The 16,828-nt window shown below is 46.1% G+C and overlaps 1 protein-coding gene across 1 annotated transcript in view; it reads right to left on the bottom strand.

Annotated features, from left to right (window-relative positions):
* LOC134969044 (mucin-2-like) overlaps positions 1 to 16,828 on the bottom strand; it is a 695,488-nt gene that overhangs the window by 422,433 nt on the left and 256,227 nt on the right. The window contains exons 26-27 of the mRNA XM_063944753.1: positions 4,361 to 4,505; positions 4,232 to 4,275 (exon numbers count right to left, since the gene is read on the bottom strand). Coding sequence (XP_063800823.1) covers positions 4,232 to 4,275; positions 4,361 to 4,505 — 189 coding nt within the window. The remainder of the gene's footprint in view (positions 1 to 4,231; positions 4,276 to 4,360; positions 4,506 to 16,828) is intronic.

Here is a 16,828-nt window from a genome sequence, read left to right as displayed (position 1 = left end):
AAAATTGGACTCAGAGACCTTAAAATTGAAGGAGAAGCAGTGACACTGCGCAATGAGATTTTACCCATTGTACGCTATACTGTGCAGACATGGCCACATCTTAGTGTAGTCTATTGGACCATCAGAATGGAAGCATATTATCAAACTTCATCAAGGGGCCCAAAATAAACAGGGGGAAGCAGTCACTTCTGTACAAGCTTATATCTCTAACGTGAAGAATTTATCGCTATTATGCTCCAAGCCTTCTTTGCTTGTAATAAAAAAATGGACATCGCCTACCCATATTATATGAGAGACACAGGGGGATGGTGAAGCTGAGACACAGGGGGATGGTGAAAGACTGAGTGAGACGCTGAGAGAAACTGGGGAATAGGGACACTGAGAGACACCATGGGATAGGGGGGCAAAGAAATACCTGGAGATAGTGAGGCTGAGAGACACAAGGGAAGACTGAGAGACACAGGGGTGGTGAAGCTGAGAAACAGGGTAAGGATGAAAAACACTGGAGAAGACTGAAATACAAAGGGGAATGGGGAGGCAAAGAGACACAGGGGATGTTGAGAGACTGAGTGGGACGCTAGGAGACAGATGATTAGGGAGGCTGAGAGACACCATGGGATGGGGGGGCAGAGAAATACTTGGAGATGATGAGTCTGAGAGACACAAGGGAAGACTGATGGACACAGAGGTGGTGAGGCTGAGAAACAGGGGAAGGCTAAGAGACATGGGAGAAGACTGAGAGACACAGGGGAATGGGGAGGCTTAGAGACACAGGGGATGGTGAGAGTGAGTGCGAAGCTGAGAGTCACAGGGGAATAGGGAGGCTGAGAGACACCATGGGATGGGGGCAGATAAATACCTGGGGGGGGGGGTGAGGCTGAAAGACACAGGCCAGGCTAAGAGACATGGGTAGGCTGGGACTGAGAAACACAGGTGGAGGTTGAGACTAAGAGATACAGTGTGGGGAATGAGTCTGAGAGACATGGGGGGTAAGGCTGAGAGACACAGGTGAGATGAGTGGATAGATAGAAATGGAGAGACAAAGGCAGGATGAGCCTGGAGAAACAGGAATGGTGCTGGAGAGACACAGACAAGGATGAGGCTAGAGCGATACAGATGAAGAGTGAGGCTGGAAAGATGCGAGTGAGGCTGGAGAGAGACAATGGGGATTAGCCAATGGTCAACCAGCCTAAACCTACTAGGGAGGGATGTGGACCCCAGGATTTCTATTGCTGACCCTGTTGTACAGCATGGAAGAAGGTTGTGGAATACCGTACAACTAATCTGCTAATACAGGGGGTATCTGGTGTAAATACATAGCTTCCGTGATCCACTGCTGCATCTGAAGACACACAATTGGATCACTCTGCGGGACCATCGGTCATCTCAGTACCCTTCAGATTACTCAGATGGATGTCTCAGATCCACAACCGAGGCCAATAAATCTGAGTCACCAAGAAGGCAGACACTCACTTCTGCACTCCCACAAAGTGAAGGGGACACGCTTCCATTTTTTGTAGTGGACCCGGTTGCCACTCCTTCCTCGCCCCCAAACACCTTCAAACTGTCAATCAGGCTGGGGCTTAGGGGGCACTGTGTGCGAAGACCCATTTGGCACAAGCGCAGAATGAATGCCACAAATGCGCAGATTCCCCACCATCAGACTTGTATGCTAACCAAAGGGTTAATATACAAGTCTGAATCAGGCATTTGACCTCAAGTGAGGTCTCCAAAATGACAAATTGAATCAATATTGTGTGACCATCCCTGTTTTAATGGGGAATATTTAATAAAGGTTGATTTTGTGTTTTCCATTAATTTTGCATATTGGAGGATTCTTAAAAGTAAGGAATTTTTCAGTTCTAAAACACATTCTATTGCCTAAAGCTTCAGTATGATGCATATGAAAATAGTGATAACAGACGCTATGCTGATGTATTTGCAATACAGACATTATTGTTAAACTGCGTATGCATATGCTTCATGCTGCACATATGCCATAGTCTAAAAGCGATGCTGCGTGCAGCGCTTACCCTCACGCAGAGTGATCGGCAGTCAGATACCATTTGTGGGCATTGAACTCAGGCCATATTTGGACATCTCTGTTCAGGCCGTCATGTTGCTTGGCCATTGATTTAATCGAGCTGATGATTATTGAAGGATCTGCTTATGCGCTGCGAATGCGTAAGCAGTCGCTGTGCCTTTGTGATGGCTCCAGTGGGCGTCTCTGTACTTTTCAGGGCTGCTGGGGGTTTTTTTTTTCATAATTTCACACATCCTCAACTTCCCCAATCACAGCTGTGATTGCCATAATGTCCGTTTATGAATCACATGGTTCAGGGGGCACTTCGCAGGCACCCCACCATTGGAGAATTACACTAACCATCACAGGCACCTCACCATCAGAAATGTCCACAAACCAGAATTAGAGGACCCACGACATCTTCTTGCATGTGGTTGTTTTGTCCAATAGAAAATCAGCAGGAAGTGGTAGTTGATTTTTGACTGATTTCTATTGATTTTTTGGTTGATTTTTATGTGTATTTGCTATGGATTTTGAATGGAACTGACTGACTGAATTAAGACCTAAAAATCAACCAGCATTGACCATCAATTGGGGGGGGGGGGGGGGGGGGGAACTGCCAAAAAAATCAACCAAAAACTATTTTTAGTAAATATGGAATTTTGTCCCTGGAGCACCCTGTCAATGTTAACTGGTTTTTAGATCGATTTTGTATAGAGATGCGCATCGGCCAATTTTCCTGGTTTTGGTTCTAATTTGTTGGAGGGTTTTGGTTTTACCAAAATTGCCTTACTGGCTATGGTTGTTATGGTTTTGTATACGGATTTAAAAAAATGTTTTTATTAAAAACAGCTACAATCATGCTATATTTGCAACCAAAAACAAATAGAAAACCCCAAATTCGGATTTAAAATGGGATTTTGTTCAGTCCAAACTCTGGAGAAGATCCGGACCGTGGTTTGGTTTCAGAGACACTATCAGTGGGCATCCCTGCACAAATCCCTGCCGCAGTGTCATTAGCATTATTTCGCATATCCTCAGCATCCAATTACACTTTTGAATATGCACCTCTGAGTCTGGTCCAAAATCTTTTTGATTTATTTAAACACAAAAACTTGGAATGAATGGCCATTCAGGTGGTCTGCCCACTTTCATGCACTCCTGGAACTTGTACAGATAAAGCCATTGCTCCTGATGCATATCCCACGCGAAAACATCTCTGCATCTCTATTAAGACTGTCCCTCTGCACACACGCGATTGTTAAATGCACTCAGTGACAGTTTGCCCAGGATTAGCCTTTCAAACCACTTAGTACTCTGTAGACTATTTCCTGAAATCCATACCATAACGTATGATGCATGGATCCTTATAAATTGTTTAATGACAATTTTGACCTTGCCAGAAACCACATCATACTAAAAATGAAAAAGCTGTCCACCCATCATAAAAAAAGCAATGAAGTATAAACTGTATTAGTAGTAAAATTGGGCAACACACTGATCTTAATTTCCTTTACAATTCTTATTTAACAATCCTATTACCTAGAATTAGTAATCTGAATCCACTTCGTTTAGAGATTAAAAAAAAATCTGCTTTATGTGATACACAAATTATTTAATGCTGAATTTTATCTTCATAAAATTGTTATTTATCTAAAGACTAATTGTAAACTTAACATCTGCAGAAGATACTCTTGAACCACTTAACTGGCTAATATATACCACTCAGAAATTGTTGCGTTTCTTAAGATTGTGTTAGGTCAAGAACATCTATCTAAAACTTATTCAATTTCATTTTAGGTATTCATTTTTTTAAACTTTTTTATTTTACGGTAGAAAGAAGTATAGATTTGGATTGGAAAGTCACAATTTTAAAATGTTTTATTTGTTCCCAAGTGCATACTCGGCATCTGTGTTACTGCCAAGGGTTCCACCCGATTTAAACATTCACTCTAGACACACACAGATAACTGATTTAGGGGTCTATTTACTAAGCTTTCGATGGAGATAAAGTGGATTGAAATAAAGTACCAGCCAACCAGCTCATAACTGTCATATTTGGCAAGGGAATATTTTAAATGATATCTGTCCTCTTACATACAAGTTACAGTTTCACTGTTGCTCACACTAAGTATGTAAATTATTACTCGCACTATTATGTAAATGTAATTACTTAATATATCTGTATAGGTTTACATGGAAACTTACCATTTACATCATACCAGCATTTAATTCCGCTAGTTGTGCATTCACTGAAAAATAAAAAAGAATAACTTAAGTCATGTAGCTTCACAAAATACTTTACATTTTTTAAAATAAAATTGCAAAATATCATACCAAATTTCACAATTGTTACAGGATAGAATTAGGTCTCCTGGGCTATAGTATTTTCCCATTTGATCATAGCAACCACATTCAGCTACACACTTCATGGTAACTTCCTCTAAATAGGGCTTGTCACTTGGGCAGGAAGGATAGCAACCTAGGAAAAAGCACAGAAAATAATGGTTTTCATCCCAGGGTTATTATGGAGCTTAGGTTATAGCTAGCAAAACCACTATACTTGATTTTCCATAGTTCAATTACATCAGGCATGGTACCAAAGGATTGGCGCATAGCTGAGGTAGTGCCTTTATTTAAAAAGGGAATTAAAAATAATCCTGGTAACTATAGACCAGTTAGGTTACTTGCGGTCAACCGCTGACCGCAAAGTTCCCACCATTGAAGATAATGGAGCGGCATAGTGCTATGCGCCGTCTGACAGCTCAGACGTGCACAGCCAATCAGGAGAGTGCAACGACATGGCACTCCCTGATTGGCTGAAGGGACCCTCTATGACAGTAAAGGGGAAAGAGGTCCCATATGTAAACATGGGACCCCTTTCAGTGCATTGTCCGGGTTTAGCGTTTTATTATTTTGCCAAGTACGTGGATTACAAACAAGAAGAGGACAGATCTACACTGGATTTTTGTGAGTATAATTTTATTTACAGGTACGCCATGGATTCTACTGGTGAAGGGGACCGAGTCGGCGTGTGAACATAGGTAAGTATGTGTGTGTCGGTGTGCATGTATGTAATAAAGTTTTACTTTCACGGTGTGCGTGTACTGTTTTTATTTGGGTATTTTTTTTGCAGTAGTACTATAGGTACCAGCGGGCCCGTTTCCCCCTGCATGCTGGTACTTGGGGTTCTCCAAGTACCAGCTTGCGGGGGAGGCTTGCTGGGACTTGTAGTTCTGCTACAAAAAACAATATTCTCTATTTTTGTCACTTGGCTATCAACATCCCATCCGCAGCCCTTGGATGGGGGGACGGACAGCCTTGGGCTTCACCCCTGGCCCTTGGGTGGCTGGAGGGGGGGAACCCTTGATTTAAGGGGTCCCCACTCCTCCAGGGTACCCCGGCCAGGGGTGACTAGTTAGTGATTTAATGCCACGGCCGCAGGGACCGATATAAAAGTGTCCCCCGGCTGTGGCATTATCTCTCTGACTAGTGGAGCCCGGTGCTGGTGTTAAAAAATACGGGGGACCCCTACGTTTTTTGTCCCCCGTATTTTTGGCACCAGGACCGGACGCAGAGCTGGTGCTGGTTGTGAAAATACGGGGGATCCCCTGTCATTTCCCCCCCCCCGTATTTTTACAACCAGGACCGGCTCAAAGAGCCCGAGGCTGGTTATGCTTAGGAGGGGGGACCCCACGCATTTTTTTTCAGGATTTTTTACACATTCCCACCCCTTCCCACTGAAAAACATGCTCTGATCTCTCCATATTATTTTAGTCAGTAAAAAAATAATAATATTCTTTTAAAATATATAAATAATACTTGTGGCTCCTAATAGACAAACCAAGCACATAATCCAGAGGTTCCCAAACTGTGTGCCGTGGCTCCCTGGGGTGCCTCGGGACACTTGCAGGGGGTGCCCTGGGTTGGTGGTCCAGGACCAATTCAAATTATTCATGGTCAATATAATTGGCAAAACCAGTGCAGTCATAAAATATGTGGCCAAACAGAAGCAAATCTGTCACCACACAACTGACCCTAAGGATGACATATAAACGCGATCTACTTAATGTAATATTTCTTTCTAAATTTCTCAATAAGAAATTTTTGGCCTAGGGGTGCCGTGAAAACAATTCTGATATTCTAAGGCGCCATGATTCAAAAAAGTTTGGAAACCACTGACATAATCCCTTCTAATATAAATAGATATGCTATAAGCAATAAAAAAACACACCAAAAAAAACATGTTTTTAAAAATTTTTATTAGATCCCGCCAGCAAAATGAGGCGGACTGAAATTGACGAAATGACTGTCGAAAAGCACTGTTGTCGAATCGACATTCTTCAATTGAATATACTTTTGTCGAAAAAGCCGCATTTTTACCATTGCAGACATGTCGAATTTGACAACTGTCGAATTGCAAAAAGTCGAATTTGAAACGGACGTTTTTTTGTCGAAAAGTACTGTATTGCATTGTCGAATCATTTTTTTTGTGTGTCTAAAATGCCCCGTTTTTCGACATTTGCGGCAATTCGACCGCAATTGCATATACCCCATAGCTTTTAACATAGTGACATTAATATCTGGGAGTGGTACCAATCATAGTTGTCAATTGGTACTAAACCATTACTTCAGCAGGTGCATTATAATATGAACATCTTAATACAGAATACAGGCTGAACCCGATGGGCTTTTTGCCTTTTTTCAACCTCACTAACTATGTAACTACTGTATGTAATTAACCTTCAAGTTTTGCTACCTTGTTTAGATCAATCAGTTAAATGCTGTTGTAGTTGCTCAACCAAATGTGTAAACAAAATTAAAGGCAACAGTAACTACATTTTAGAAGAAATACAATGGAAAATTTCTAGTGTATTCCACATTTACAAAATAATAATAATAATAATAATAATAATAATAATTCCAAAGTGACATCAACTAATACCCCTTTTACACTCGCAGGAAAATCCCGGGATATTGCACGTGAACGCGCATCATCCCGGGATTCTTCTCAGTGTAAATGGGTACATGGACAATTTCCCGGGACGAGCATCCCGGGATTTCATCCCAGGTCAAAAGCAGGGTTGAACCCGGGACCGTCCCGGGAAGCTGTGTAGTGTAAAAGGGTCCGTCCCGGGATTCACTATCCCGGGACTGTTAAAAGGACTTGGATTGGAGCTTTCTTGGGCTCAGAAAAGCTGATGTCATCTTTTCTGAGCCCAAGGCCATTTCTAATGACATACTAATGCATTTGCAGGGATATCCCGGGATCAGTGTAAATGGGGCTGTCCCGGGTCGATCCCAGGTCTTAATGCAGTGTGAAAGGGGTCAGTCCCGGGAATGCATCCCGGGATGCATCCCGGGAAGCATCCCGGGAGTGACCCGGGAGTGCGAGTGTAAAAGTGGTATTAATTTCTTCATCATTTGTATCAGGGGCTAAACTTTACTGTAATATTTACCATCAAACTTACTGTAAATGTATAGAGAGAATAATCACATGAAATACAATAAGTGCTTATTAAAAATAAGATTTTACTTACCGATAAATCTATTTCTCGTAGTCCGTAGTGGATGCTGGGACTCCGTCAGGACCATGGGGAATAGCGGCTCCGCAGGAGACAGGGCACAAAATTTAAAAGTTTGACCACTAGGTGGTGTGTACTGGCTCCTCCCCCTATGACCCTCCTCCAAGCCTCAGTTAGGATACTGTGCCCGGACGAGCGTACACAATAAGGAAGGATTTTGAATCCCGGGTAAGACTCATACCAGCCACACCAATCACACCGTACAACTTGTGATCTGAACCCAGTTAACAGTATGACAAACGTAGGAGCCTCTGAACAGACGGCTCACAACAATAACAACCCGATTTTTTTGTAACAATAACTATGTACAAGTATTGCAGACAATCCGCACTTGGGATGGGCGCCCAGCATCCACTACGGACTACGAGAAATAGATTTACCGGTGAGTAAAATCTTATTTTCTCTGACGTCCTAGTGGATGCTGGGTACTCCGTAAGGACCATGGGGATTATACCAAAGCTCCCAAACGGGCGGGAGAGTGCGGATGACTCTGCAGCACCGAATGAGAGAACTCCAGGTCCTCCTTAGCCAGGGTATCAAATTTGTAGAATTTTACAAACGTGTTCTCCCCTGACCACGTAGCTGCTCGGCAGAGTTGTAATGCCGAGACCCCTCGGGCAGCCGCCCAAGATGAGCCCACCTTCCTTGTGGAATGGGCCTTGACAGATTTAGGCTGTGGCAGGCCTGCCACAGAATGTGCAAGTTGAATTGTGCTACAAATCCAACGAGCAATCGTCTGCTTAGAAGCAGGAGCACCCAGCTTGTTGGGTGCATACAGTATAAACAGCGAGTCAGATTTTCTGACTCCAGCCGTCCTTGAAATATATATTTTCAATGCTCTGACAACGTCCAGCAACTTGGAATCCTCCAAATCGCTAGTAGCCGCAGGCACCACAATAGGCTGGTTCAGGTGAAATGCTGAAACCACCTTAGGCAGAAAGTGAGGACGCGTCCGCAGTTCTGCCCTGTCCGAATGGAAAATCAGATATGGGCTTTTATACGATAAAGCCGCCAATTCTGACACTCTCCTGGCTGAAGCCAGGGCCAGTAGCATGGTTACTTTCCATGTAAGATATTTCAAATCCACCGATTTGAGTGGCTCAAACCAATGGGATTTGAGAAAATCCAAAACTACATTAAGATCCCATGGTGCCACTGGGGGCACAACCGGGGGCTGTATATGTAGTACTCCTTTTACAAAAGTCTGGACTTCAGGAACTGAAGCCAATTTTTTCTGGAAGAAAATCGACAGGGCCGAAATTTGAACCTTAATGGACCCTAATTTGAGGCCCATAGACAATCCTGTTTGCAGGAAATGTAGGAATCGACCCAGTTGAAATTCCTCCGTCGGGGCCTTCCTGGCCTCACACCACGCAACATATTTTCTCCAAATGCGGTGATAATGTTGTGCAGTCACCTCCTTCCTGGCTTTTACCAGGGTAGGGATGACCTCTTCCGGAATGCCTTTTTCCCTTAGGATTCGGCGTTCAACCGCCATGCCGTCAAACGCAGCCGCGGTAAGTCTTGGAATAGACACGGTCCCTGCTGAAGCAGGTCCCGTCTTAGAGGTAGAGGCCACGGATCTTCCGTGAGCATCTCCTGAAGTTCCGGGTACCAAGTTCTTCTTGGCCAATCCGGAGCCACGAGTATCGTTCTTACTCCCCTTTGCCGTATAATTCTCAGTACTTTTGGTATGAGAGGCAGAGGAGGAAACACATACACTGACTGGTACACCCATGGTGTTACCAGAGCGTCTACAGCTATTGCCTGAGGGTCTCTTGACCTGGCGCAATACCTGTCCAGTTTTTTGTTGAGGCGGGACGCCATCATGTCCACCATTGGTCTTTCCCAATGGACCACAATCATGTGGAAGACTTCTGGATGAAGTCCCCACTCTCCCGGGTGCAGATCGTGTCTGCTGAGGAAGTCTGCTTCCCAGTTGTCCACTCCCGGGATGAACACAGCTGACAGTGCTAACACATGATTTTCTGCCCAGCGGAGAATCCTTGCAGCTTCTGCCATTGCCCTCCTGCTTCTTGTGCTGCCCTGTCTGTTTACGTGGGCGACTGCCGTGATGTTGTCCGACTGAATCAACACCGGCTGACCCTGAAGCAGAGGTTTTGCCAGGCTTAGAGCATTGTAGATTGCTCTTAGCTCCAGTATATTTATGTGAAGAGACGTCTCCAGGCTTGACCACACGCCCTGGAAGTTTCTTCCCTGTGTGACCGCTCCCCAGCCTCTCAGGCTGGCATCCGTGGTCACTAGGACCCAGTTCTGTATGCCGAATCTGCGGCCCTCTAACAGATGAGCACTCTGCAACCACCATAGCAGAGACACTCTTGTCCTTGTGGACAATTTTATCCGCTGATGCATCTGCAGATGCGATCCGGACCATTTGTCCAGCAGATCCCACTGAAAAGTTCGTGCATGGAATCTGCCGAATGGAATCGCTTCGTAAGAAGCTACCATTTTTCCCAGGACTCTTGTGCATTGATGCACAGATACTTTTCCTGGTTTTAGGAGGTTCCTGACTAGATCGGATAACTCCCTGGCTTTCTCCTCCGGAAGAAATACCTTTTTCTGAACAGTGTCCAGAATCATCCCTAGGAACAACAGACGTGTCGTCGGGATCAGTTGGGATTTTGGAAAATTCAGAATCCACCCGTGTTGTTGGAGCACTACTTGGGTTAGTGCTACTCCGACCTCCAGCTGTTCTCTGGATCTTGCCCTTATCAGGAGATCGTCCAAGTAAGGGATAATTAAGACGCCTTCTCTTCTTAGAATCGGTCTTACCGAGCCGTCCGGCTTCGGTACCACAAATAGCGTGGAGTAATACCCCTGTCCCTGTTGTAGGAGGGGTACCTTGACTATCACCTGCTGAGAATACAGCTTGTGAATGGCCTCCAATACCGTCGCCCTGTCGGAGGGAGACGTTGGCAAAGCAGACTTTAGGAAACGGCGAGGAGGGGACTTCTCGAATTCCAACCTGTAACCCTGAGATACTACCTGCAGGATCCAGGGGTCCACCTGCGAGTGAGCCCACTGTGCGCTGAAATGTTTGAGGCGACCCCCCACCGCCCCTGAGTCTGCTTGTAAGGTCCCAGCGTCATGCTGACGCCTTTGTAGAAGCCGGGGAGGGCTTCTGCTCCTGGGAAGGAGCTGCTTGTTGCAGTCTCTTACCCTTTCCTTTGCCTCGGGGCAAATAGGAATGTCCTTTTGCTCGTTTGTTCTTATAGGAACGAAAGGACTGCGGCTGAAAAGCCTGCGGCTTTTTCTGCTGGGAGGTGACCTGGGGTAAAAAGGTGGATTTTCCGGCCGTTGCCGTGGCCACCAGATCCGATAGACCGACCCCAAATAATTCCTCCCCCTTATACGGCAATACTTCCATATGTCGTTTGGAATCCGCATCACCTGACCACTGGCGCGTCCATAAACTTCTTCTGGCAGATATGGACATCGCACTTACTCTTGATGCCAGAGTGCAAATATCTCTCTGTGCATCTCGCATATAAAGAAATGCATCCTTTAACTGCTCTATAGTCAGTAAAATACTGTCCCTATCCAGGGTATCAATATTTTCAGACAGTGACTCCGACCAAGCCACGCCAGCACTGCACATCCAGGCTGAGGCGATTGCTGGTCTCAGTATAACACCCGTATGTGTGTATATACTTTTTAATGTATTCTCCAGCCTCCTATCAGCTGGATCCTGGAGGGCGGCCGTATCAGGAGACGGTAACGCCACTTGCTTTGATAAGCGTGTGAGCGCCTTATCCACCCCAGGAGGTGTTTCCCAGCGCGCCCTAACCTCTGGCGGGAAAGGGTATAATGCCAATAACTTCTTTGAAATTAGCAGTTTTCTATCTGGGGTAACCCACGCTTCATCACACACTTCATTCAGTTCCTCTGATTCAGGAAAAACTATCGGTAGTTTTTTCACACCCCACATAATACCCCTTTTTGTGGTACTTGCAGTATCAGAGATATGCAAAGCCTCCTTCATTGCCGTGATCATATAACGTGTGGCCCTACTGGAAAATACGTTTGTTTCTTCACCGTCGACACTGGATTCAGTGTCAGTGTCTGGGTCTGTGTCGACCGACTGAGGTAAAGGGCGTTTTACAGCCCCTGACGGTGTCTGAGACGCCTGGACAGGTACTAACTGGTTTGCCGGCTGTCTCATGTCGTCAACCGACTTTTGTAGTGTGCTGACACTATCCCGTAATTCCATAAACAAAGCCATCCATTCTGGTGTCGACTCCCTAGGGGGTGACATCACCATTACAGGCAATTGCTCCGCCTCCACGCCAACATCGTCCTCATACATGTCGACACACACGTACCGACACACAGCAGACACACAGGGAATGCTCTGATAGAAGACAGGACCCCACTAGCCCTTTGGGGAGACAGAAGGAGAGTTTGCCAGCACACACCAAAGCGCTATAAATATATATAGGGACAACCTTAATAAGTGTGTTCCCTTTATAGCAGCTCAAATATTATAAATATCGCCAATAAGTGCCCCCCCTCTCTGTTTTTACCCTGTTTCTGTAGTGCAGTGCAGGGGAGAGTCCTGGGAGCCTTCCTCGCAGCGGAGCTGGGCAGGAAAATGGCGCTGTGTGCTGAGGAGAATAGGCCCCGCCCCCTTTTCGGCGGGCTTCTTCTCCCGGTTTTTTTTTTGGAACCTGGCAGGGGTTAAATACATCCATATAGCCCCAGGGGCTATATGTGATATATTTTAGCCAGAATAGGTATATTACATTGCTGCCCAGGGCGCCCCCCCCCAGCGCCCTGCACCCTCAGTGACCGCTGGTGTGAAGTGTGCGGAGAGCAATGGCGCACAGCTGCAGTGCTGTGCGCTACCTCATGAAGACTGAGACGTCTTCTGCCGCCGGTTTCTGGACCTCTTCTCTATTCGGCATCTGCAAGGGGGTCGGCGGCGCGGCTCCGGTGACCCATCCAGGCTGTACCTGTGATCGTCCCTCTGGAGCTAGTGTCCAGTAGCCTAAGAAGCAAATCCATCCTGCACGCAGGTGAGTTCACTTCTTCTCCCCTAAGTCCCTCGTTGCAGTGAGCCTGTTGCCAGCAGGACTCACTGAAAATAAAAAACCTAACAAACTTTTTCTAAGCAGCTCTTTAGGAGAGCCACCTAAATTGCACCCTGCTCGGACGGGCACAAAAACCTAACTGAGGCTTGGAGGAGGGTCATATGGGGAGGAGCCAGTACACACCACCTAGTGGTAAAACTTTAAAATTTTGTGCCCTGTCTCCTGCGGAGCCGCTATTCCCCATGGTCCTGACGGAGTCCCAGCATCCACTAGGACGTCAGAGAAATTAACGATATTGATTGAAAAAATCGTTCACCGCTGCTGCTGCTACTATTACTGCAAAGATCCTCAGCCAACAACAGACATTAACAGACAATTAGATCACATAAATTGATAAGAGAAACAATAAAGCAAGAGTACAGTACATACAGGACCTCCGTCAGGGAGTCATTTGATATGTCAGCTGTCGGGATCCCGGCGCTCACCATACCAACGCCAGAATCCCGACAGCTGGCATACCGACAACTATTCTCCCTCTTTGGGTGTCCACGATACCCCCGGAGGGAGAATAAATAGCGTGGCACGTGCAGCACGCCACCGTGCCCGCAAGGGGCACTTTTGCGCTCACCCCGCTGCCTGCATGCTGGCATAAGATAATACACCCCTTCTGTCAGAGTGGATGTATAGGAAGCACAAGATGGGGCTCTTTTTCATGCTACTTTTATTTATTACGCATTGTTGTCTTTTCATGATGTGTGTCCTTTGCTCAGTGACTCAGCTTCATTTTACACTTGTAGCATGTACAGTATATGTAATTAAATATGGTGACCTGAAAGGAACACATGTGCCTCTTTGGAGGGGGAGAACTTGCGGTTTCTTGATAACTGGTGCAGGCTGAAACCTGATGATGACGATGCAGCTGGTCATGCCTGCTTCACCCAATTATGTAAAAAAAATTACAAAGCTACCGCAAACTAATAGCATTAAACTAATTTTTAAAAACAAAACATGATTATTACTCTGTTTGGGAAGGGGAAATCCTTTTCTCATAGTCTGTAGAGGATTCTGGGGTCCAAATTAGTACCATGGGGTATAGATGGGTCCACTAGGAGCCTTGGGCACTTTAAGAAATTAAGAGTGTGCGCTGGCTCCTCCCTCTATGCCCCTCCTACCAGACTCAATTTAGAAAATATGCCCGGAGGAGCACATTTCTTTTTTCAGTTTGTTATTTTCAGGCATGACTTGTTGGCATAGAGGGAGGAGCCAGCGCACACTCTTAATTTCTTCAAGTGCCCAAGGCTCCTGAGTTGGCATAGTCTAGAAACTGTGCCTGAGGAGACAGACATACCTTGAGAGAAGGATTGAAAGGACAGTGGTGAGATTCGAACCAGCACACACAAGCCAAGAGGAAAGTCATGCTAAACAAACTTGAACAGGAACAGCAACAGCTGAACCAACAACAATACTTAACCAAGTAACTGTGCAGGAAGCACGAAGCACTGGTCAGGCGCACAGTATCCTCTGCGGACTATGAGAAAAGGATTTACCGGTAGGTAATTAAAATCCTATTTTCTCTTACGTCCTAGAGGATACTGGGGTCCATATTAGTACCATGGGGATGTACCAAAGCACCCAAGCCGGGTGGGAGAGTGCGGAGGTTCCTGCAGAACTGTCTGACCAAATTGAAGGTCCTCAGCGGCCAAAGTATCGAACCCAACCAAGTAGCTGCGCGGAGAGCTGTAAAGCCGAGACACCCCGGGCAGCCACCCAGGAAGAACCCACTGACCTAGTAGAGTGGGCCTGTACAGATATTGGAACTGGCAAACCTGCCGTAGAGTAAGCATGCTGGATAGTAAGCCTCATCCAGCGAGCAATAGACTGCTTTGAAGCAGGACACCCAATTTTACTGGGATCAGAGAACAAACAACGAGTCCGACTTTCTGTGATGAGCTGTCCGTTTCACATAAATCTTCAAAGCCCTCACAATATCTAGGGACTTTGAGGTAGCAGAGGTGTCGGTAACCACTGGAACCACAATAGGTTGCTTGATATGAAATGCAGACACCACCTTTGGAAGAAATTGCTGTCGAGTTCTGAGTTCAGCTCTATCCTCATGAAAGATCAAATAGGGGCTCTTGTGAGACAATGCCCCCAGTTCCGACACCCGCCTGGCTGAAGCCAGGGCCAACAGTGTGACGGTCTTCCAAGTAAGAAACTTTACGTCTACCTCCTGTAAGGGCTCAAACCATTCTGATTGGAGGAACTGCAACACCAGAGATCCCAAGGTGCCATGGGAGGCATAAAGGGCGGTTGGATTTGCATAACACCCTTCAAGAACATCTGAACCTCAGGGAGGGAAGCCAATTGTTTTTGGAAGAAAATGGATAAGGCCGAAATCTGGACTTTTATGGAGCCCAAATGTAGGCCCACATCCATACCTGACTGCAGAAAAAGCATCCCAGTTGAAATTCCACCGTAGGAAATTTCCTGTTCTCCCACCAAGAGACGTATTTCTTCCAAATACGGTGGTAATGCTTAGACGTTACCCCTTTTCTGGTTTGGATAAAAGTCGTAATAAACCTTATCTGAGATTACTTTCTGGGCTAGAATTTGACGCTCAACTTCCATGCCATCAAACAAAGCCATGGTAAGTCTTGACAGACGAATGGCCCCTGTTGCAGGAGATCCTCTTGAAGAGGTAGAGGCCACGGATCCTCCAGGAGCATGTCCAGTAGATCCGTGTACCAAGCCCGTCTTGGCCAGTCCAGAGCAATGAGAATTGCTTGAACCTTTTCCCTTTTTATTCTTTTGAGAATTTTTGAGGTCAATTGAAGTGGCGGAAACACATACACCATCTGGTAGGCCCATGGGGATGCCAGAGCGTCCACCGTCACTGCCTGTGGGTCCCTCGACCTATAACAATACCGCTGGAGCTTCTTGTTTAGATGAGAGGCCATCATGCCGATTTGTAGAATGCCCCACCAATGTGTCAAGCACCCGAACACCTCTGGGTGGAGGCCCCACACTCCTGAGTGGAGGTCGTGTCTGCTGAGGAAGTCTGATTCCCAGTTGTCTAATCCCGGAATGAAGATTGCCAATAATACCACCGCATGCCTTTCTGCCCAAAAGAGAATTCTTGTTAACTCTGACATTGCTGCTCTGCTCTACGTTCAGCCTTGTCGGTTTATGTACGTTACTGCCGTCACATTGTCCGACTGACTTTGAAGGGCTTCATCTTGAAGAAGATGTAATGCCTGTAGAAGGGCATTGTATATGGCCCTCAGCTCCAGAGTTTTGACTGGAAGAATGGTTTCCTGACTTGACCATTTTCCTTGGAACTGGGCCCCCTGGGTGACTGCTCCCCAACCTCTGACGCTTGAGTCTGTGGTTAGCAGAATCCAATTTTGAATCCCAAACCTTCGGCCCTCGGTCAGGTGAGAAGTCTGAAGCCACCATAGAAGAGAAATCCTGGCTTTTGGCGACAGATGTATACTCTGGTGCATGTGGAGATGCGATCCGGACCATTTTTCCAACAGATCCAACTGGAAGGGCCTTGCATGAAACCTTCCATACTGTAGAGCCTCGTAAGCAGCTACCATCTTCCCCAGAAGGCGAATGCAGAGATGCACCGATATCCGGGTTGGTTTCAAGACATCCCGCACCATTGACTGGATTATCAATGCCTTTTCCAATGGAAGGAAAACCTTCTGTGCCTCCATATCCAGTATCATCCCCAGGAATGGAAGTTTCCGTGTTGGTTCCAGGTGAGATTTTGGTAGGTTCAGAATCCACCCGTGATGCCGGAGTAATCGAGTTGAGAGGGCAATGTTGTCCAACAACCTCTCCATGGATGGGGCCTTGATCAGCAGGTCGTCCAAGTACGGAATTATGTTCACTCCCTGTTTGTGGAGGAGAAACATCATCTCTGCCATTACCTTGGTGAACACCCTCGGTGCTGTGGAGAGGCCAAATGGCAGGGCCTGGAACTGGTAGTGACAGTCCTGTAATGCAAACCTTAGATAAGCCTGATGAGACAGCCATATTGGAATATGAAGGTACGCATCCTTGATATCCAGAGACACCAAGAATTCCCCTTCCTCCAGACCTGAAATAACTGCTCTCAGAGACTCTATCTTGAATTTGAACACTAGCAAATACGAGTTCAATGA

Source organism: Pseudophryne corroboree, chromosome 11, assembly GCF_028390025.1.
Source record: "Pseudophryne corroboree isolate aPseCor3 chromosome 11, aPseCor3.hap2, whole genome shotgun sequence".
NCBI classification, from domain to species: Eukaryota; Metazoa; Chordata; class Amphibia; order Anura; family Myobatrachidae; genus Pseudophryne; species Pseudophryne corroboree.
Note: the sequence above shows the minus strand (reverse complement) of the source record. Positions and strands in the feature narration are given on the sequence as shown.